The 21,472-nt window shown below is 43.5% G+C and overlaps 1 protein-coding gene across 1 annotated transcript; it reads right to left on the bottom strand.

The window, feature by feature from the left end:
- Window positions 1–396: 396 nt before the first annotated feature.
- On the bottom strand, window positions 397–20,247 carry LOC147454585 (uncharacterized). Its single transcript, XM_086516487.1, has 4 exons — window positions 19,873–20,247; window positions 1,241–1,912; window positions 867–874; window positions 397–730 (listed from the first exon to the last, which is right to left on the bottom strand). Exons 1-4 carry the CDS (start codon window positions 20,099–20,101, stop codon window positions 545–547), a joined length of 1,095 nt encoding a protein of 364 aa, XP_086372613.1. The 5' UTR covers window positions 20,102–20,247; the 3' UTR covers window positions 397–544.
- Between the last annotated feature and the right edge of the window lie 1,225 nt (window positions 20,248–21,472).

Consider the following 21,472-nt stretch of genomic DNA (forward strand, 5'->3'; position numbering starts at 1 on the left):
CAGTCCCAGGCACAATCCACAAAAAGCTTCAATTGCCACTGCTTGCTTCCAAAAGCAAAGAAATGCATGCTAGTAAGCGTGCTACAAACACACAAGCAAGAATAGCAACTTCGCAAGAATTGAGCTACAAACCAGAAAACTTGCTTTGCAAATGCTGGTTGTGAAAGCAGCTGAATTTGCCCAGCATGCTGCACATAAGAGCATATATTCTAGTATCCTGGCGAATAAACAAACATCGTTTCTTTGCACCAAATGCCAAATTCTGATAACAAAGGTAGATGGACAAACAGAGGACAAAGGAGGCTGTACAGCTTAGGCGTCTATGCTCAAGGTCACGAACACTTGGCAATGGCAGACCTGACGAAAGGCAATACAAATCTCAGAAAACTGTAACTACAGCAGACCATCTGGACTTAGCCAGCCAAGGAAGTATGTGAAGAATGAAGGGACAAGTCAGAGGAAACCACTTTCAAGAGGCTCATTCCATTACCGCCACCCCGGCCCCAAGATGGCACCCCCAGAAAATAAGCCCTTTCAGAGCCATTCATGTGATATCCCTCATTAATACCGCCACTTTGAAGGAAACCAATTTGAAGAGGCTTGGTCCAATCTCCAGCACACTAGCGTCCATTGCCACTGCTTCCGCCCCAAGATGGCAGCCCCAGAATTCACAATGCCAGGCAATAAAGTCATTCATGGGTGTCCCACATGAACACCACCGAGACGTTTCCTGTGAACAACATAAGCGATCCATAACATAAAATGTGTCCTGCATGCAATAGACCTGTGCCCATACTCTGCTTACTACAAAACCTCCATTACAATTTTTTGGGCTGCTTTGAACATGACCCTGTCCGACAGCCCACCTTGGAGACTGCATCATAATAAAATATAGGTCATGTCAACTTTACAAAAAGATATTTTTACATTGTTGAAACTCTGGTTATGCATGTGTGGTTGATGCTTTGACAGATGAAAAGCTTGGTCTGAAGTCCAAAAAACGAAGTATTTGGTCTGAATATCCCTCTCTACAACCTGAGCCTTAGCACAAGAAAAGAGCCTGCCTTTGACCACCATCTCTGTGAATTCTAGAGGCAAACTAACACTACAAAACATGGTACCGACTAGTCATATAGATGGATTGTTGCTTCCATCGTGTTCTGGGGATCCCAATTCAATCTGAGGAGATAAATATACATGCAGGAGGAGTTGATGGAGGATCACTAGCTGAGAAACTCACTCGATTTGAGCTGCTCATCACCGACATTGTACGGATCCCACAAAAGATCTTGTTCATGATCGAGGACGCTTTCTTCAGTTGTTTGAAAATCCCTGTTTTCATGGATTTGAAAATCTCTATCGTCAATCATTTGAGAATCCTGGACTTCACTAACATGAGAACTCATTTGAGACTCTGATAGCTTGTTTGTCACAAAAATCTTAGATGGGAGGCAAGACTGCCTTTGAGGCAACACAGAACTCTCACAAGTACCTACTTCCTGTTTATTGAAAGAGATGTTAATATCAAATCCGCCTTGAGGCCTTGCACCTGCTTCCAATGGTGGAGGCTTAGCGGCTGAACTCCCCAAACCAAAATCATACGTACGACCTCTTGGTTTAGGGATAGAGTCTAGAGTCAACTTTTTATCTGCACCAAAAGATTTAACTTTGGTCTGCCAATTTACACGTTTCTTAGGCACAAGCATCTCATTTGGGCGCTCGTAATTCTCAAAAAAGCTACTTTTGAGGGCTGGGAAATTTGTGAAATCAAAATCCTCAACATTTTCAGCTGAGGTGTGTTCGGTCTCAGCCTCTGTCCGGTCCATTGATAAGACTGCAGATTGAAAATCGTCAATTGATGAGAAAGGCCTCCATCCTGTCCAAGAAAGTCCAACTCTGTTTCTTTTGTGACCTGCACAGAAAGTATAAATCAACTCTTGGAATTTAGGTATTTATGTAGTCAAACAGCCCGCCTACATTTCCAAGTACTTAACAGTCTGCTCTGTGACATGATCTTACCTAATGGATTAACCCTTGCATAAAATGATAAAACAATGGAAACTCGAGAGGGCACATAGTTTGAAACATGACCTTTCCACAGAGAAGAAAACCCAAAATTCCAAGATTCAACTATATCATCGGCAATTTTGAAAACCCTTTCATAGAAAACATAAAATTCTAACAAAAGACATTTTTTCTAACATTGAAAGTGTGGAGGCCACAGTTGGACTTCACTCAGAGAAACTAGTAAAAAGAAAACCAATTGTGATGACATCCTCTCAAAACATGTACAACCAAAAATTAACCTTCGCAAAACGGCTGTTTCCCTCCAATTTGGGTGGCAAAGGACTGAGAATTTTAATAAAAAAGAAAGCCTCCCTTGATGGTGAAAATTGTAAGAGTAACCACAAAAATCTCATATCCATTCAAAACAAAAGCTTCCATGTGCAGAGTACCATTCACAATTCAACAAAATAAACAAAAGCTTTAATCTACCACACGTCTTATAAGCAAATTCCTTCTTTTAAGAACTTGAAATCTGAAGATGCCTGTTGTATTAAGATAGCAACTTCACATAGTAAACCTTAGATAAATACACTTCAGTACTTGACACGATGAAAAGCAAGCAAAGTCGACAACATGCCCACTATGCCAAAATAGCCACGGCTCCAAGTGGGCTTTTCTTGGCAGACCCTGGAACTTGTTTCAGTTGTCTTTCTCTATACTATTGTCCCTGAAACTCACCTGGACCTTGCTCATACCGGCGGGTGATCTCTGGGACAAAAGTGTGTAGTGTTCATTTGTTGTACAAAAACACTACCAGCATCACATGTATGCTTTGAAGTGGACCTTGATTCCTATTGGCCAGAAGACTAAAAGGTCCAATGAGAGTTTAAATAAATTACTTCAATTACCTAAAGCTCTCACAAAAGGGGAAAGGGGGACACTTGTCACAAGGCCATCAACTATGCTTCTTAATTGTTATTGGATAAACTCTGCAGGAGCCTATGGGAAGCCAGCAAGAGCAAATGGGAAGAGGGGTCGACCAAGAAGAGAGAGAGGTTGGCATTTTAAACTAACCAATTTTTGCTACACACACACACTACTCACATCTTGAGCAAGAACTCCATCTCCTTCTCCAAGCATTGAGAAGTAGAGGCCTACACCAACAACTCTTGGGCTAGAGAATGCAAATCCAACCAAGAGCCAAGCTTCAATGGCATGCTCATCTCCTCTACCATGCTAATTACTAAGCTAAGCTGTGCTATTAGAGTGATTATGTGAGGAGAACACTTCTTTCTCATAAGATACATCTTCTTCCTCTCAATCTTTCCTCAATCCTTGCTAGCTCTCACCATCTTTGAAGGTGTGTGAGGTCTTAGGACTGAGGCTAGGCCCACTATGTAACAAACTGCTCACGTATCAAAGCCTATAGAATGGAGCCAACTTACAGATGCCGGCAGAGGGGCCTAAACCCTAATAAGATCAAGTAACAGAAGAAGTCCTACCAACTTATGGGGAACCCGTCCGATGGGGCCCCAAGTGACATAAAGATTAAAATAAAGTAGGACCCGCAGCGGATTACGTGGCAGTTTCCAAAAATTGCGTTGACATGATGACGTGGCACGCTATACGGATTTCCGCGTTTTTCGCTGGCTGATGACGTGGCAGCTGTACGGATTTTCGTAAATTACGCTGGCAGCTTTTGGCATTGCTTTTTGGACCAGAAGCTTTTGAGTTTGAAGGCTTTTCATGTAAACTGCTTTTCAGGCCAAGGGCCTTTAAATATGAGGTTAGGGTTCATTCTCTGGTATGCTTCTTGGAGAAGGTGCAGAGTCTGGAGTACCGGCTTGTACTGTGTTGGTGCAATATAAAGAAATACCGAAAGGGGCGCCAAGGTTTGGGGCCAATACTCTCTGGGGTGAAATTCCGCCACTCCGTGTCGCGTGTCATCTCTCTCTCTCACTCAATTCAGTTGTTATTGAAGTGCTAAAAGTTTGTTCAGTCTATTGTTTTCTACTGGCACGTCGGTGCCTGTCTTGTGACAGTGTTAGGTTATGCGGGAGGAGTGTTCATCGGCGGCTTTATGTTTCTATGTCTTGTAACATGCACATGTGAGCATTTGTGAAGGGCTTGTCCAACCTCCCCTTGTGTCTCTTTTCACTCATTGAGAGCGGACCGTGCACTTAGCGGCCGTCCAATCCACGTGAGGTCGGAAAAAGCAACCTTGGTGTGAGCGCAAGGCCGCCAAGGGGTGCGCCCGCAGAAAGGAGTAGAACTCGGGTAAAGAGAAGATCCTTCTCCAACACGATTTGCAAGCGAAAGACAATCTCAAGAACCCCAAGAACCCAAGACCTTCAAGACTCAAGAACCTCAAGATTCTCACGAAGCAAGGACCTCAAGAACCCAAGTTCCTCGCGAGCTTAAGACCCCAAGATCCTAGTGCATGTTCGTCACCCGAAGCGGCATGGATACTTCGGATTCAGGTGATAAGCATGAGAGAGGCGACGAAGGATTCTCCCCACCAGGAGATTTTTCCAACCCTCCCCCTTCGCCATCTACGCCACGAGTTGTCCTCACTCCTATGGAGATGATGGTCAAGTCGATGTTGGACATGATGGCACAACAACAAGAAACGAATCGAGTTGCATTAGCACAACTCGCAAACAAAGCAGAAGAACAAGCAGCAAAGGACCGTGCACAAGAAGCCAAGGACCGCAAGCGTGATGAAAGAAACGCCACACTTGCCGCAAAACAAGAAGAAAATCGCCTTGCTTAGGACCGTGAGCGCCTTGCTCTTGCCGCAAAACAAGAAGAAAATCGACTTGCTTTCGAACGCGAGCACGATGAACGAGAGGCTCAAAGGGAGATTCGTCATCAAGAATTTATTTCCCACATCCTAGCCTCGAAGACCGAACCACCCAAAGATCGTGGAAGTTCGTCAAGTGGCGCAAGCCACGACGCGGATTCCAACCATCCAGTTACAAAAAAGTTGACTTTCAGTAAGTATCACGGTAAGATGGATGCTACAGTTATTCATTCTTGGTTGCATCAATTTAATGCTTATTTTGCGACAACTAAGAAGAAAGGAAATAGCAAAGTTTTAACGGCAGTTATGTACCTTGCCAGTGATGCCATCAATTGGTACCACGGATGGCAAGAAGCACAGCTAGCCGCGCACCTAGAGGCAGCCGACGATTTCATGCCCCTCTCTTTTAGTTGGGTTGATTTCCAAGACAAGCTCAAGGCGCGGTTTATGCCACCTCAGTACCTTGCACGATTGAAGGACGATTGGCGCGCTCTCAAGCAAAATGGTATGCCGGTTATGTCTTCTTCTAATCGTGTTTTGCAGCTAGGTACCCAATTATGCATGTCGGATGATGAGCGCAAAGAGGCTTTTCTCTTTGGATTGGACGAGTATATCAAGTACGATGTCGAGGTATTCGATCCAATCGATCTCAACAAGGCGGTAGCAATTGCTCTCGCACAGGAGATGAAGCACAACAAGGGAAAGCCTAAGGAGAACAAGACTTCCACAAGTACCTCGCAGACTTCTCAGAACCCGCAGAACGGTAAGAATGGTAAGAATGATAACTCTTCTAACCAATCTCCCAACAATCTCTCATCAAAGAATTCTTCCAATGAATCTAAGGGTAAAGCTAACACAACTGCTAAACCTAAGCTTACTCCAGATGAAAAGGTAGCACAAGGAATTGTAGGAGAATACATCACTTCGAAAGAACAAAGCACTTATTCTAAAGAAGGTCGTTGTTTTCATTGTCACATTAAGGGTCACATAAAAAGAACATGTCCTAAGCTTGAATCGAATGAATCTAAAGAACCCACAGCACCCACTACATCTGTCAATGCAATGAATGATAACACGATTGTGCCCAAAGGTTCTCAGGACCCTCCCATTGATGATTCTCTCATTAAATGTTATGGTCGTACATCGGGGCACCGTTTTGTCATATTGTTTGACCCAGGTAGTATGCATGATGTGATCAGCCCCTCTCTTGTTGAGAGAGCCCGCCTCGAAGTTAGTCCGAGATCTCCTATCGAGGTCTCTGGCTTTCGTCCTGGTATGGACGCTCTCATCACGAACGAGTGCCTTGATGTGTTGTTTGCAATTCAACAAGCCTTCTGTAACTAAGTCAGACTTTGTAAATAATTAATTTATTTACGAGAAAAGAATTATCTAATTAGTTGTGTGCACACCAGAATAGACCTAGCAGTTCTAAGGCCTCAGGTGAGCCTAAATGCGGGCCACAACACCTCAGAGGGACCTTAGCAGAAATTACCCTGAAGCCCTAGTGATTGGGAAATTGGGTCTTCAGAAAGGGGTAAGCAATAGCCTCAGATTTTAGGCTCAGGAAAAATACGCGCGTCAGTACAAGCACATGAATGAGATGGGGTCCTTAGAACAGTGACCCTAAGGCTAATAAAGCTAATAAAGCCTTAGGGTAAGTTTCGTTAAATTAAATTTAACGGTCCGTGCCCGAGCAGGCGGCCGGACAAGTGTGAACAAGTAAAGGCAGTGCAGTGCCAGTGCAGCATTGCGCTGGCAGACCTTTGGTGTTCTCATAAAAGAATCATTGGTAGCATTTGTTAGTTAGTTGCACATTTTTAATGAATGAGCTAGAAGTTTTTAAAGTCAAAAGTTGAATGGTTTTTAAGTTTTTAAAGTAAGTGTGCCAAGTGGCACACTTACCAATGCAAACTAACTCTCTCACTCTCACTCTCACCCTCTCTCTCTTCCTAGCGCCCCCTCTCCCTGATGGCTATTTAGGAGCCCCCCCTCCCCCATTTTCAGGGCTGGCAGTGCACCTACCCCCCCCTAATGTGAGCGTGCTCTACGCGGTGGAGCCCTCCATTGAAGCTTGAGAACAGCCCCTTGCGACATATGTGGTAGCCTTGTGCTCCCATTGTCAAGAACAAGGGATCTCACAGTCATAGACACCTTCTGGTGAAGTTTCATCGCGAGAAGCTGCCGTAGACGCTCTCTTAGTAGAGTGCAGCTGCTATAATTCTCTGTTTTCAGCCCCTAATCACCTCGATTAGGGCTGTTTTCAGCAGATCAGCCATAGAAATTCTCTTCTCTCTCCTTATCCTAAGTCTACATCAAGTTTGGCGCGATTCCATCGCGAAGAAGACCTCTGTTTCGGCGTAGGGGTGTGCATAGGTAAGAATTTCAGGTTATGTGCAGAAAATTACAGCAAGCATGTGCGTGTGCATTTTGCTTGTTTCTCTTTTGTGTTCGATGCATGAATGAATGAGCATGAAGGCAACACATAACGGAAGATGGACTCTCCTCTGTGAGAGCTTCCGATGAGCTGTTTTGGAAGATAGACTCTCTTTTCGAGAGCTTCCAACCAGTCTCGCAGAAGAGGGGAAATCCCCTAAGCAGAAAGAAAGTGGAAACACTTTCTCAGTCAGTAGTCAGAACAGAACAGAAGAAAGAATAGAGGACGGGCGTATGCCCCATTCCTTTGCTTGTAAAGATTCTCCCTTAGTAATAAAGATATTCTCTTTATGGGGGGGGGGACCAGCCCATCTTATGGTCCCCAACGGAGTGTCAAGTTTTCTCTCTCCCTCTAATTCTCTTGAGTATTTGAAGTGCAATTAAACGTCAGTTTACGCTTCCGTATTTTTGTGACACCTTCACTAGAAGATTTGTTGTTTTTCCTCTCTCAGGATGTGATATGATTTTAGGCATGAAATGGTTTCGTGAAATAAACCCTCTCGTTGATTGGGAGGCTAACACTTTAACTCTCAATGCCAAAAGTGATTCTCCTACGGAGTGGACACTGCTCCTTCTCCATCTCTCATTGCTAATATGCAGGACAAGGTTGAAAGGATTCGAGATAAGGAGACTCTCTCAGTCTCTTTTTCTCCACAGCATGACACACAGAACTTGCATGATTATGAGAAGCATGATGATTTGGATAAAAAAGACAAGCATGATGAATTGCATGAAGATGATGTGATTGTTCACAAGGATGATGTGTTAGTTGCTGCTTTTTCTAACGAAGCTAACCTCGTTGTAGATTCGATCAATCACCAAGAATCGATCTTGGCTTTCGAGTCGAGGTCCACATATCACCCACAAGACGATTCGATAGATCCCGAAGAAGCGATCTTGGCTCTCGAGCCTTGGTCCAAAGAACCCTCACAGGAAGTATTATGTGTTCGCATGATTGATACGCACGCATTGTTCGAGTGGTTCATTCGTGAAGGTTTCTTGTATTTTAGTCAACATCGTTATGTGATCCCTTTTCCTAGGCATGACATATTGTATGTTGAGCACGTTTCTCTCATGGATGAGCACGAATGTATGCGGAATTTTCATGAAAAGTTGAAAAGTCTGTATGTCAAGAAGTCACATTTTATGTCTCTTCCTTGGCATGATACAGCTTCCAAACGAGCACATGATTGTATGAGCACCAAGCATGGGCATTTCCATTGTGATTTGCCACAATTAGATGATTTTGATCAAATAGAAAAGATTCGATCTCATTGTTTGCATGGTTTGATGAACGGGTTGTCACTCCGTCTCTATGTTCATCTACATTGCATACACAGTCTTTAGAGAAAACACGATTTTTTTCCTTCACTTTACATGGAATGGGTATGTTCATGGTTTTGTGTTGGAGATGGTTTCAGGAAATTTCAGCCATGGAGATTCTTGAAGACGGAAGAAGCAGGACTCTAGACGAAGTTGACACAAGAAAGGAGATTCAAAAGACTTTGAGTCGCTTTCGGTGCGGCCCAAAGAAGCAAGCGTTGCAGACCTTTATGAAGTTCAAGTACCGCACGACCCACACATCAGAGTGGGCCGGCGAAGAGTCCCTTCCAGGATTCCGGATGTTGTTGGCGATCTCCCTCAACGCCATACAGTTCGGTACCAGTACCTCACTTTGAAAAGGAGGGGATGTCACGTGACACATCCCAACCCCCTGTGTCCGTGGACAAGCTACACCATAGCAGGGTTCTCGTCAGTTCAGTCAGTCTAGATTAGCAGTGATCTGGCACTTTTGTGAGTCTATTCGTAGACCGTGCATGCCCAATCACTTAGCATAGATGCATATCCTCCGGTTGCACACAGCATGATCAGTGATATTCCCATCAGAATCCATTAGCATCAATTAGGGGAATTTTCCAGTGCATTTAGCCTATTTTCCTATTTATTGGTTATTTTCACTTATTATTTTTAAGTGACTTTCCAACAAAAGTAGGTAGGGCAATTTTGCTAAGTTAATATATAGGCAAACCCAAGTTAGCACTTTCTGGCAGAAGAGGCAGCAGGAGCTTCCCGCTCAACAGGCAACTTCTCAGCAGTACCCCCCCCCTCAACACCCTCAGGACTTAGCCTCGCCATCTTCTTCTCCCATCCCCTTGGCGTTTCCACAACATCATCCCTCGCCTTGAAGCTTTCCCCCTTCTGGCGACAATTCCCCTGTAGATCAGCACCAAGGCCTAGCGTTTGGGATCTCAGTCCTCAGCAAAAACGCCTACAAGTCACTTCAGCCTTTCAACGTTTTTCTCAACAAGTACTAACGCTAGACCCTGCTGCCCATCCCAGCGTTTTCCATTTCAGCCACCAGCGTTTTTGCCCAAGCAAGCTTCAGCATTTTTGGCTAAAGGACATCTCAGCCAGCGTTAGTGGTTTTCAGCCCCTAACCGCAGCAGATACTCGCAGTTTTCAGCAGATGAACAGTAGCAGATACAGCTCAGAATAGTTGTAGAAGTTCCCCCATCATTAGCCAAAGAAAACGTAGCCAAAACAGTCATTTTCAGCCACCAAAACATGCCCCCGAATTCAGCAATTAGAAGATCCCAGATTTCAACCATCAAGTCGTCGTCGTCATCACCGTCGTCGGCATCGGCATAGTTCCATTGCATCAGTCCATTGCATTCGCATTGTACACCTTTGTGCAATCAAAGTAGACCACTCTCGCCGATGAGACTGGAGCCTTCGGAGGAGGGTTATACAACCTCTCGGGTGTCGTATCTCTTCTCTCTCCTTCTCTCAGTCTCATTCACTTGCACCCACAATCCACTCACTTTGTTCGTGATCATAGCACTCTCCATAAGACGAAAAGCTCTCTCTTTCCCTAAGAACTAAAAGGAACCTTGAGCAATAAAGATCACTAATCTTGAGAAAATACAACATTCATTCCGCTGCACCTAACAGTGTGATGGCTAATTTTACTACGCCGGAATATCAAGAGTTCTGATCTAGACGAAAGGAGAAGCTAACTCCTTGATCAAAAGAGCCGAAAGGAGAAGCTAACTCCTTAACAAAAAGAGTAGATTGATTGTCCCTCGGAATGTCCCTCGAAATGACCCTCGGAAATTTTTTTAAGCTAACTTGAGTTGTTTTGCAGATATGTTGTAATCACGGACGATTACTCTCTTTCAAGAAGGGGAGATGTAACAAACTGCTTACGTGTCAAGCCTAAAGAATGGAGCCAACTTACAAATGCTGGCCAAGGGGCCTAAACCCTAAGAAGAGTAAGTAACAGAAGAAGTCCTACCAACTTATGGGGACCCCGTTTGATGGGGCCCCAAGTGACATAAAGATTAAAATAAAGCAAGACCCGGCGAATGATGTGGCAGTTTTCGAAAATTGCACTGACATGATGATGTGGCAAGCTGAACGGATTTCCACGGTTTGCGCTGGCTGATGATGTGGCAGCTGTATGGATTTCCGTAAATTACGTCGGCAACTTTTGGCATTGCTTTTTGGACCGGAAGCTTCTGAGTTTGAAGGCTTTTCATGTAAACTGCTTTTCAGGCCAAGGGCCTTTAAATATGAGGTTAGGGCTCATTCTCTGGTATGCTTCCTAGAGAAGGTGCAGAGTCTAGAGTACCGGCTTGTACTGTGTTGGTGCAATATAAAGAAATACAGAAAGGGGCGCCAAGGTTTGGGGCCAATACTCTCTGGGGTGGAATTCCACCACTCCGTGTCGCGTGTCGTCTCTCTCTCTCTCACTCAATTCAGTTGTTATTGAAGAGCTAAAAGTTTGTTCAGTATGTTCTTTTCTATTGGCACGTGGTGCCCGTCTTGTGACACACTAGGTGTGTGTTTTAAGTATAATTTGGTGCATGAAGCTTCCATCTTCATTGCACCAACGAGTTTTGTCAAGGAACACAATGATTGTGTTGTATAAAAGTCTCCCTTGATGAGAGAAGCTATAATACAAAGCCTTTTTGGAGGAGGGACCAGCTCCATGTAAATTTGGTCCTCAACTATTGTCAATTGTTCTATTTCTCTCTTTTCAAGTATTGTCTATGCCAAACTAGCTAGATGTAATTGCTATGTTGTTGTCTTCAACTAAGTACTCTCTCTATGCTCATTAGGAACTTGTTCTTAATGAAATGCTCACTATGTAATCATTTTCTGCTACACACAAGTTACTAGTGCATTAAATGTTACATTGGTATCAGAGCTATTGGTTTCTCTTTTCTTGCTCAAGAAGAGAGATCCTCAAGCTTGCTACAAATGGTTGGTGTTATTAATTGCAAAAGAGTAAGTAGAATAGGGCTTTTCCATCCTTGAAGCACGCCTGCTTTATGCAATTAACAGAGATATCGTCGAGAGCTATGGTCTTAATAATGGAGTCCTACGGGGCTTGCCTATGGCTTAACCATTATTGAGCTATTGATCTTGTTTCGGCTCTATGAAACCCTCTCTTCTATTCCTTGCAATTAATAATATTTGAGCCACGGGTATAGATGCTTGAGTGCTTATCTTTGAAGGTAAAGAGAAGTAGCAACTAGGGCTTGAAGTGCAGAAGTACAAGTAAAAATTTACATCTAAAATTTGCTAGTATGGCTGACAAGGGAAAAGAGATTGAAATGAATGTTGATAGCTTTGATTTTGCTAATAAAAGAGCAACTAATTATGCCCCTATGCTTGTAAACTATCTTGTTTCTAGGCTTCAACAAGCCCTAGGCAATCCATCCCTCCAAGGTGAAGTGCTACAGCAATTGCGCACCCATGGTATTCTCCAAACTCCCCACCAAGAAGAGAGAGTACCTAGGAAAGCTCCTGGTGAGACTTCCAAAAGAGGACTCTCTCCAATAAGGGAAGAAGAGGAGGATCCGTACAAAGGGCTCAAAAACTTACTACTCGATGAGGCATCTCCCTCTCAAAGGAGAGCCCAAGTTTCAATGGTAGAGCCCCCACCAAAAGAACGAGAAATAAGTGAGTCTCCTACCACCTCGGCGGAGATAGCTCCACGAAGACGACGGGCAAAACGCTCTCCAACACCCCCTAAATGGAGAAGACCATCGCATACTCCTCTTCACCATAATTCAAAGAGGGAAGAAAGGAAACAAGAGAAGAAAAATACGAAAAAGAGGTCACCCTCTTCTCCATCTTCCTCATCCTCTTCCTCTTCTAAAGAAAGTAATGGTGTAGAAGAGGAGGAACAAGGGAAGAAAAAGGCGAGAAAGAGGTCACCCTCTTCTCAATCCTCCTCATCCTCTTCCTCTTCTGAAGAAAGTGATGGTGCAGCTTTCGAACCGCCCAAGAGAAGAGGCCATAGGAAATCCTATGCTGCCTGGAAAAGGTCGTCCAAGCTCAAAAAGTTCAAAGAGGGAGGAAAGAACATCTCTTTCCTTACCTACAATGGCACCTTTGGTGCTACGCACAAAGTCTTGGCCTTTATCCAACAATTCGATGCGGCGCTTGGAGATGAGGGCTTCACGGAGTCCTCTAAGCTACGTCATGTAGCTATGCATTTTCAAAAGTCCGCAAGGCAATGGCGGTCTAGCCTACGAGTAAATGGTGAAGCTCCACGAACATGGAAAGCTTTAAGAGCTTCCATCATGAAGCTATTTTTGGCTAGCGATGCCAAAGACAAAGTTCTCACAGAATGGCAAAGCTTGAAGCCCTCTCCCTATGAATCTATTCACAAATATGTAGACAAGTTTTGGGATTTACATCTCAAAGTCACTGTCTACAAAAAGATGGATTTTGAAGAGCAAAAACAACAATTTTGTGCGGATTTATATGAGGATATGGCGGAGTATATTAACTCCCAAAGGCCTCGCACCATATCTGCGGTCATATACCATACCATGGTGGCTTTAAGAATCAACTTCCAACAAGGGGCTAAGAGAAATCTTAAGCCCATGGAAAACAAGGACCGTAGTGAGCCTAAGGGGAAGGACAACGTCCAAAAGTCTCCCAAAGGCAACTCCAACAACAACAAAGCCAAGGAGAAAGGAGTTTATAAAGGCAAAAATAAACTCTCCTAAAGAGCTAGAGCGCTATCGAAAAGAATAGTCGAAATTCAAGAAGAGGATGCTCATCACAAAGGATCTCCTCTATATCATGCTTGGGGAAAGGTAAGAGAACATGATGCTTTCATTCTCTTTGACCCTGGTTCTACTCACAATTTCATATCCACAGAGTTGGCCACCAAGCTAGGCATTCAAGCCTATGAGATGGGAGATGTCCTACCTGTGGATGATGCTTTCAAGGGACAAGAAGCCTCAGTCACTCCCTTAATTGGGAAATTGAGGCTCCATGTCCAAAGCTATGTGGACAAGGAGAATTTCTTCATCTCTCCTCTCAAACATGAGGATGTAATCCTAGGGGCACCAGGGTTTGATCGCATGGTTGCCAATGTTAAATTCCTTGAAAGACAAATCTATTTTAGGTACAGGGGAAAAGACATGTACATAGATGCTAAGGAGTCGGGTAGCACCATACCGATTGTACATAAGCAAGCTTTCAATAAGTCAATAAAGAGTTCTATTTCCAATTACATGATTTTTGTTAAAGATTCTCAAAATGAACCTAATGTTTTAGCAAAAGTAGATATAGACAATCAAAGGAATTAGAGTTATCCAATTTCCTAAAGGGATTCCAAGATGTTTTTATTGACGACATCCCTTGTGAGCTACCTCCCAAACGAGGGGATGATGACCATGCAATTGAACTTCTTCCGGAAGCTCGCCGCCTAATAAACCTCCTTATCAAGTTTCTCAAGCTCAACAAGAGGAGATTATGCGGCAAGTACATGAGTTGGTTGAGAAAGGCATGGTTAGGCTTAGCTCATCTCCATTTTGTTCGCTAGTTTTATTAGTGCAAAAGAAAAATGGCACATATCGTATGTGTGTCGACTATAGAGCACTAAATAGAATCACTATCAAGAATAGATTTCCCGTTCCACGAGTAGAAGACCTATTTGATAACCTACAGGGGTCCACCTACTTCAGTAGGATTGACCTAAAAAGTGGCTATCATCAAATAAAAATAGTTGATCAAGACATTGTAATAAAGACCACATTTCGCACTACGTTTGGTCTTTACGAGTACATTGTCATGCCTTTTCGCTTGACCAATGCACCAACCACATTCAACCGTATGATGGAGAAGCTATCCAGGCCTCACCGAAGCTTTACTGGAGTGTTCTTTGATGATATAATCATTTCTAATTCATTAGACGAACACAAGCAACACCTCCACGTAATATTTCAAGTTTTACAAGAGAATAAACTTTACATAAATCGAAAGAAAAGTGAATTTTTCTTACAAGAGATTCGGTATTTAGGTCACATTATCTCTCAAGATGGCATCCAAATGGATCCATCAAAGTTAGAGATAAGAAAAAGATGGCCTAATCCAAGGAATCTACATGGACTAAGAAGCTTTATAGGTATGTGTGCATACTATAGACGCTTCATAGAAAAATTCTCACAAATCGCAGAACCATTACATGACCTAACAAAGAAAAACGTTAGGTATATATGATCCACCAAGGAGAACAATGCTTTCGAAAAGCTTAAAGAGAAGCTTATCTCTCAACCTGTGCTTACACTACCGGATCTCTCAAAACCCTTGGGTCCAATGTGACGCCTGTGGTGATTGCTTTGGAGTTGTTTTGCTGCAAGAAGGGCACGCCGTAGCCTATGAAAGTCAATGGCTCGACCCTGTTGAGCAAGCTCTAGGTATATATGAGAAGGAACTCTTAGCAGTTCTACATGCTCTAGACTCGTGGAAGCACTATTTATTGGGGACTCCTTTCATTCTGCGAACGGATCACCAAAGCCTTAAGTACTTCATGACGCAGACCAAGCTCTCTGACAAACAAATGAGATGGGCAAATTTCCTTTCGCAATTCCATTTTCATATTGCTCACACTGTTGGCAAGACGACCGAGAGTGAATGCGGTATCCATAGCAACTCACAATGATCTATCTTCTATGATAGATGAGTACGCTATCGATCCCGATTTTAAAGATGTGATTTCAACCCTTGCACTAGGGAAGAAGGAAGAACCATTTACCTTACAAGATGGTTATCTTCTCTATGGCAACAGGCTATGCGTTACTAACTTACTACATCAGAAAGTAATGTATGAATCTCATGCTCCTTATGCGGGGCATAGAGGGATTCAATCTACCCTAAAAGGGATAGAAACATACTTCTATTGGCCTGCCATGAAAACAAACATATAAGAGTATGTTCAAAATGTGTGGTATGCCAAAAGACGAAGTTTGATAGAGGGAAGCAACCTGGATTGCTTCAACCTTTGCCAATTCCTAATTCACCATGGGAGAGCATATCCATGGATTTTATCTTTGGATTGCCCAAGTCTATCCATGGGAATACAGCAATATGGACGATAGTGGACAAGTTTAGCAAACAAGCACATTTCATACCTGTCAAAAAGACTATCAATGCCTATCAAATAGCAACCCTCTTTATATCACAAATCTTCAAGTACCACGGCTTGCCAATGTCCATAGTGTCGGATAGAGATCCTTATGTCACGTGACACATCCAACCCTATGTGTCCGTGGACAAGCTACAGCATGATCAAGGTTCAGTCAGTCCAGTCAGTCTAGATTTAGAAGTGATCTGGCACTTTTGTGAGTCTATTCGTAGACCGTGCATGCCCAGTCACTTAGTGTAGATGCATATCCTCTGGTTTCACACAGCATGATCATCAGTATTCCCACCAAAATCCATCAGATTCCATCAAGGGAATTTTCCAGTGCATTTAGCCTATTTTACCTATTTTTGGCATTTTCACTTATTAATTTAAGTGACTTTCCAACAAAAGTAGGTAGGGCAATTTTGCTAAGTTTGTATATAAGCAAAGTAGAGCTAGCACTAAATGGCAGAAGAGGTAGCAGAAGCATACGCTCAACATGCAACTTCTCAGCAGAACCCCCCCCCCCAAGAGACCTAGCATTTTTGGAGTAGAGCCATCACCTAGCGTTTTCATCACCAGATCAGCCAGCGATTTGCTTTTGCAGATTCCGGCGACAACAGAATCTCAAATCATCCTAGCGTTTTGCATTTTGCAGAGCAACCGGCGACAACAATAGAATTTCAGCCCTAGCGTTTTTGGTTTGCAGATCAGCCCCGGCATTTTGCAACTTTACCGCAACGGAACAGCAAGGAACATCAGTGTTTTCAGTTTTCAGCAGTTAGACACCGCAGATCAAGTCCCGAACCTTGCAGATCTCACCTTCCCGCATCAGTTCCTCGCCACATGGTCAGTTTCCGCAAGGTTTACAGTTTCAGCCCGGAAAACGCAGATTTCAGCATCTGTGTTTTCAGCGCGTCGTCGTCGCATCGTCGCCATCGACATCGTCACCGACATAGAGTCAGAATTCAGCAGATAAAAGGTTGCAGATTTCAGCCATTAGCAGTTGCAAATTTCAGCCCTTAGCATTTTCAATTTTCAGCACATCTCGTCGTCGTCGACATCGTCGGCAAGTCCAAGCATTGTAGAGATTTGTGCAATCATAAGTAGACCGCTCTCGCCATAGAGAGTGGGGCCTTCGGAGGAGGGTTTGACAACTCTTCTGGTGTCGTATTCTCTTCTCTCTCTATCTCTCAGTCTCATACACTTGCACGCACAGTGTTCATTCACTTTGTTTGTGATCATAGCATTCTCTCATTAAGAACGGAAGGCTCTCCCTTCCATAAGAACAAAAGAAACCTTGAGCACAGTTCGGAGCACTCATCTTGAGCAAAGCGCAAACATTCATTCCGCTGCACCTAACACCTTAAATGACCAGTAATTTCTGGAAGGGTCTCTTTGAGAATTTAGGTACAAGGCTAAACTTCTCTTCCGCATATCACCCACAAACGGATGGCCAAAGTGAAATAGCTAACCTAACAATTCTTGATCTACTAAAAGCTTATGTCACAGAAGTAGATCAAAAGTCCCAATGGGAGAAGTACTTACCTTTAGTGAAATATGCTTACAATAACATTGTACATACTTCCACGGGAAAAGCACCTTTTGAGGGGATAGAGGGAAGATCAAAAAGTCCCCTCCTACTCAAGGTACTTCATTCTTTTCTTTAAATCCCGCCCCGAATTTCAACTTTTCTCTCTCCCCCCCCCCCCACACCCCCCGACCCGAAAGGTGTTATCTTCGTCAAATTCTCCGAGAGAACCCATAAGTAACATGGAGTTCTTTATGGCTTATGCCCTTTAAGAAAGAGTGATGAAGACAGGAGCGCGTCCGATGCGCGATGGACGAAGGGTGGGAGTGGCTAATAAGTCCGAGTTCGGGACACGAAGACTCTTGCACAAAAAACTACATGTGCATTCTTTCACAAAAACCCGTAGAAGAGCTCTGATACCAATGTAACACGCTTGTACACTCCAAGCGAGAAATCAATAGCAGCACGTGAACTGAAACTTCAAAATCACATGGACAGAGAAATATTGGCCCCAAAGATCGGCGCCACTTTCGGTATTTCTTTGTCATTGATCATTGCAAAGTACAACTCCTGAGGGACCTCTACTCTCAGACTCTGCGTCCAAATGCTCTGCAGAGTGAGGCCCCAAGGGCTCTTATAAACAGTACAAAGGGATGCCCAAAAGCAACGCCCCACAAGCAATCAGTTCAAAAGCTTGAAGTCCCAAAAGCATCTGGCCCAAAAACAACCAACACGTTTTGCGGGAATCCGTACAACTGCCACGTCATCATGTCAACGCAAATTGCAGACGTCTATACAGCCTGCCACGTCAATGCGATTTGCGAAAATCTGCCACGTCAGCAGCTGCACACAATTTCTTTAATCTCTTTGTGTCCACTGTCCCTATGGGCCCCATCGAACAGAACCCCCGTAAGTTGGGATAACTTATAAAATAGTCATTTTATCCATCATATCCATCAATAGGCCATGCCATGTCATCATTTTGTGACAGCACAAGGAGTCAACGCTTCCAAGAATTATGCCGCGATCTGTGGGCTACCACGTCAGTAGGCTGACTGAAAGATGCGGGTTGTGCTACGTCAGCAATTCCATACGGTTACCCTCCCTCTCTTCTCTTGTGCCGCAGAATAGCCACGTCATAAATTTGTTACATTGAGCTTTACCTTCATAAAAAATGATTGCATGGAAATTCACGCTTCAAACTTGATGGAAAATAAATGTCCAACAAGGTGAACGCTCGCATCATAGACTCTTCGAGCTTTGACCACATTCGCATTACTCGCATTGTAATCAATGGATATCCTCAAGCAGAGTCCACCTATTGTTGCCGCACCTCATCAGTCTTGTTTCCGCGTCGTCGATGATGACCCACAAGCCTTTTTGTAGGAACCACAAATGCAAGATCAATTTCCAATGAGAATACTTGTCTCTGATAAGTTTATCACTGGCATACGGACAGGAGTCATTTCGATGACAAAGCCTCGCAAAAAGAAGCAATTTCCAAAAAAAGACAAGGCTTATCCTATAGCGTGTGAGCCAGGGCTCTAAGGGTTTTAATAAAAGTGACCTTTATAGCATGAGACAAACCAAACTCCATCCCAAAAAAACTCACAAGTGCAACAACCACTAGAAAAAATGTGTCACTAGCCTCTAAAAACGCTACTTTTTATCTCGACTCCGAAAAAATGTAGCACTCGTAAAACACAATCTCTATCTAGAACGCTACCACTTGAACACCTCTTGTATGCAAACTCCTCCTCTTTCGTGGTGGTTCTCCCACGATCACGAAGCCTTGTGCTTTGATACCATGTCAAAGTTCCCATTGCGGAAGTGTACAGAGAATTCGTGAGAAAGAAAGAGAGAGAGAGAGAGAGAGAGAGAGAGAGAGAGAGAGAGAGAGATTACTCAAACCAACCAAACACGCTATGAATTAGATGATTATTACAATGGGGGCAGGTGGTGTTTATATACTCCTTTGAGGTCTTATATACCCCTCACATGAATTGCCCGACCCAAACTCGTGTCAAATAAGTTATATAAATACCCAAAATGACAAATTAAATAAGTAGGATCGCATTAGGCATTCACTTGAGATGCGAAACTTTATCAACAAGGTTTACAAGTTGCAGAAGGCTCTCTATGGCCTGGAGCAAGCTCCTCATGCTTGGTGCCCAAAGATGCCCTCAAGGAATGTGCTTTTCTAATTGTATCTGTAATCACACCATAAATGCTGAATTGGAGAACTCGTGCTTTTATCTACTTTGGTGCAATTTTGTGCTTAGAGGATTGTTCCCTATGTGAGATATGTACAAAGAATTCAGAAGAAAAACAAAATTGCAATCCCGTTCTTAACTATCTCCGTCCCCTTCCCATTTTCTTTCAAGTAGTGGTGCCCTTGCAAATCATAAGGAAATCACGACTTCCCACGGTTTCCTGTAGAAAGAGTTACTTATCAAATTCAATTTCCCGTTCATTCACCCCCAAAAAAAAAAATTGCTAACAATTCCCTTACCTCTCGACCCCATTGGGGCGTTGAGGGACTACAACACCAGACATGACTACAGATGCAAATGAAAAACAAACAATGAGGACGACAACGTACTCAGTTGCAGTGAGTATGCATTCTAACTGCCCTTTAAATCAAAGGAAGAATGTAAGAATAGTTACCTGTAGGCTTACAGGAGAACCCCACGGGAGCTCTACTCTTGATGTCATTTACATTTGATGTAGCCTCGGAGCTGAAGAAGCCAAAGCCCGTGTGTCCATGAGCCGCAGAGAAGTGTTTTGACGTAACTTTATGTATGTCATGCAAGCAAACCTTTGAGCGAGGGCCATTTCTACAAACAGAAATCAAGCGGTACCCACGTCTGGAACCTCCTCTTAGTAAAGCTGCCATTCTCTCCGGCAGACAGAGAGAGAGAGAGAGAGAGAGAGAGAGAGAGAGAGAGAGAGAGATGCCCTGATATTCAAGGGTTGAGTTTACACAGGGGTTTTAGGGGGTTTTACGTGGTTCTACAGTCCTACTAATGAAGGAATGTTTGTGGGTTTATAGGCAGTGTTCGGGAAAGTCTTTTACCCTAAACAGTTGTGCCGCCACCTTGGAGTGTGTCGTTAGGGATAGACAGTAGACAACACTCGCTCGCTTAGTGTGTGCACAAAAGGGGTTTAAAGTGTTCTAGTCTCAACTATGGTAGGATTATGGGAGAGTCATAAATTGGGGTCTTGCAAAAGGGTGGGCATATTGATTCAAATCTCAAACCAATAGGGTTATGTTGTGGGTGTGCATGCACGTGTGTGGGGGAGGCATTGAAGAAACCAAGTAAGTAGGAACTTGAATACCAAGCTAGTTTTCAAGGAGACCACATTCAAGGCAACGCATACTATTTAATGCTCTTCTTGTCTCTCTCTATGCAATCTTGGTTGTGGTGTGCCTATCTATGCAAGATACTTGGCTTTGAGGTCTTCCACTATTGCTATAGGCATGGACAAGGAGGAAATGAAGGTGAAAGCCAAGAGGTGCAATTGGAGGATAGGCATGTGCTCCACATCCATTGTTATCACAAAAAGGAGAGAACAAAGTTGTTTTACTTCTCGGAATGCACGCAAGGCACCTTCTTGTCACATTTCAGCCTAATTACCATTGCCAAAGTGGAGGTGTATTGGTCATGCATGGTGGTTGCATTTGAAGAAATTAAGTGTAGTAGGAAGCTTGAGTTTATTTCTAGTAAACACAATAGCTGAGGAAGAGATCTTCCAAACTCAATCATGAGTCCATGCAATGAAGACTGTTTCAAATTCAAGTAATTTTCCACTACTTCTATTGACCTTACACTTGCTTATATCAACATTCTCAAGAGAAAGAGAGGTTTGCTTGCACTCTAGTTGACCCTATTTGAATCAATGTAGTCCTAGCATACATGAAATCATGATAAACTTTCCATCAACAAGAAGAAACATAATATATAGAGAGAACAGGAATGGCTACTAGTACATGTGGGGAGAAAAAGGAGCCTAAGCTCGAACATTGGTTGTGCATATACTTGAGCAAGTTGCGATTCAAGTTGTCCCTCCAACTAGACTAAAGGTAAGTTTCATGCTAAAGAGTTGCCTACTATTTGAAGTGAGGGGATGTCAAGAGGACTTGGTGCAGCATAGGCCTTGAGTCCACCAAAAGCAGGACGGTTGAGAATCCAAGTTGACAACAAATGTTGGGAGCTGGGGAGGGGGGGCAGGGAGGAGAGAGAGAGAGAGAGAGAGAGAGAGAGAG

The sequence above is a fragment of the Adiantum capillus-veneris genome, chromosome 7 (assembly GCF_014529385.1).
Source record: "Adiantum capillus-veneris isolate H3 chromosome 7, ASM1452938v2, whole genome shotgun sequence".
Classification (NCBI taxonomy): domain Eukaryota; kingdom Viridiplantae; phylum Streptophyta; class Polypodiopsida; order Polypodiales; family Pteridaceae; genus Adiantum; species Adiantum capillus-veneris.

Bases quoted from the DNA above. Each gene is read 5' to 3' on its own strand.
- LOC147454585 (XM_086516487.1), bottom strand. From the start codon at position 20,101: ATGGCAGCTTTACTAAGAGGAGGTTCCAGACGTGGGTACCGCTTGATT. The intron at 1,913-19,872 runs GTAACTATTCTT...CTTTCTGTGCAG, and splicing joins GTTCTCCTGTAAGCCTACAG to GTCACAAAAGAAACAGAGTT.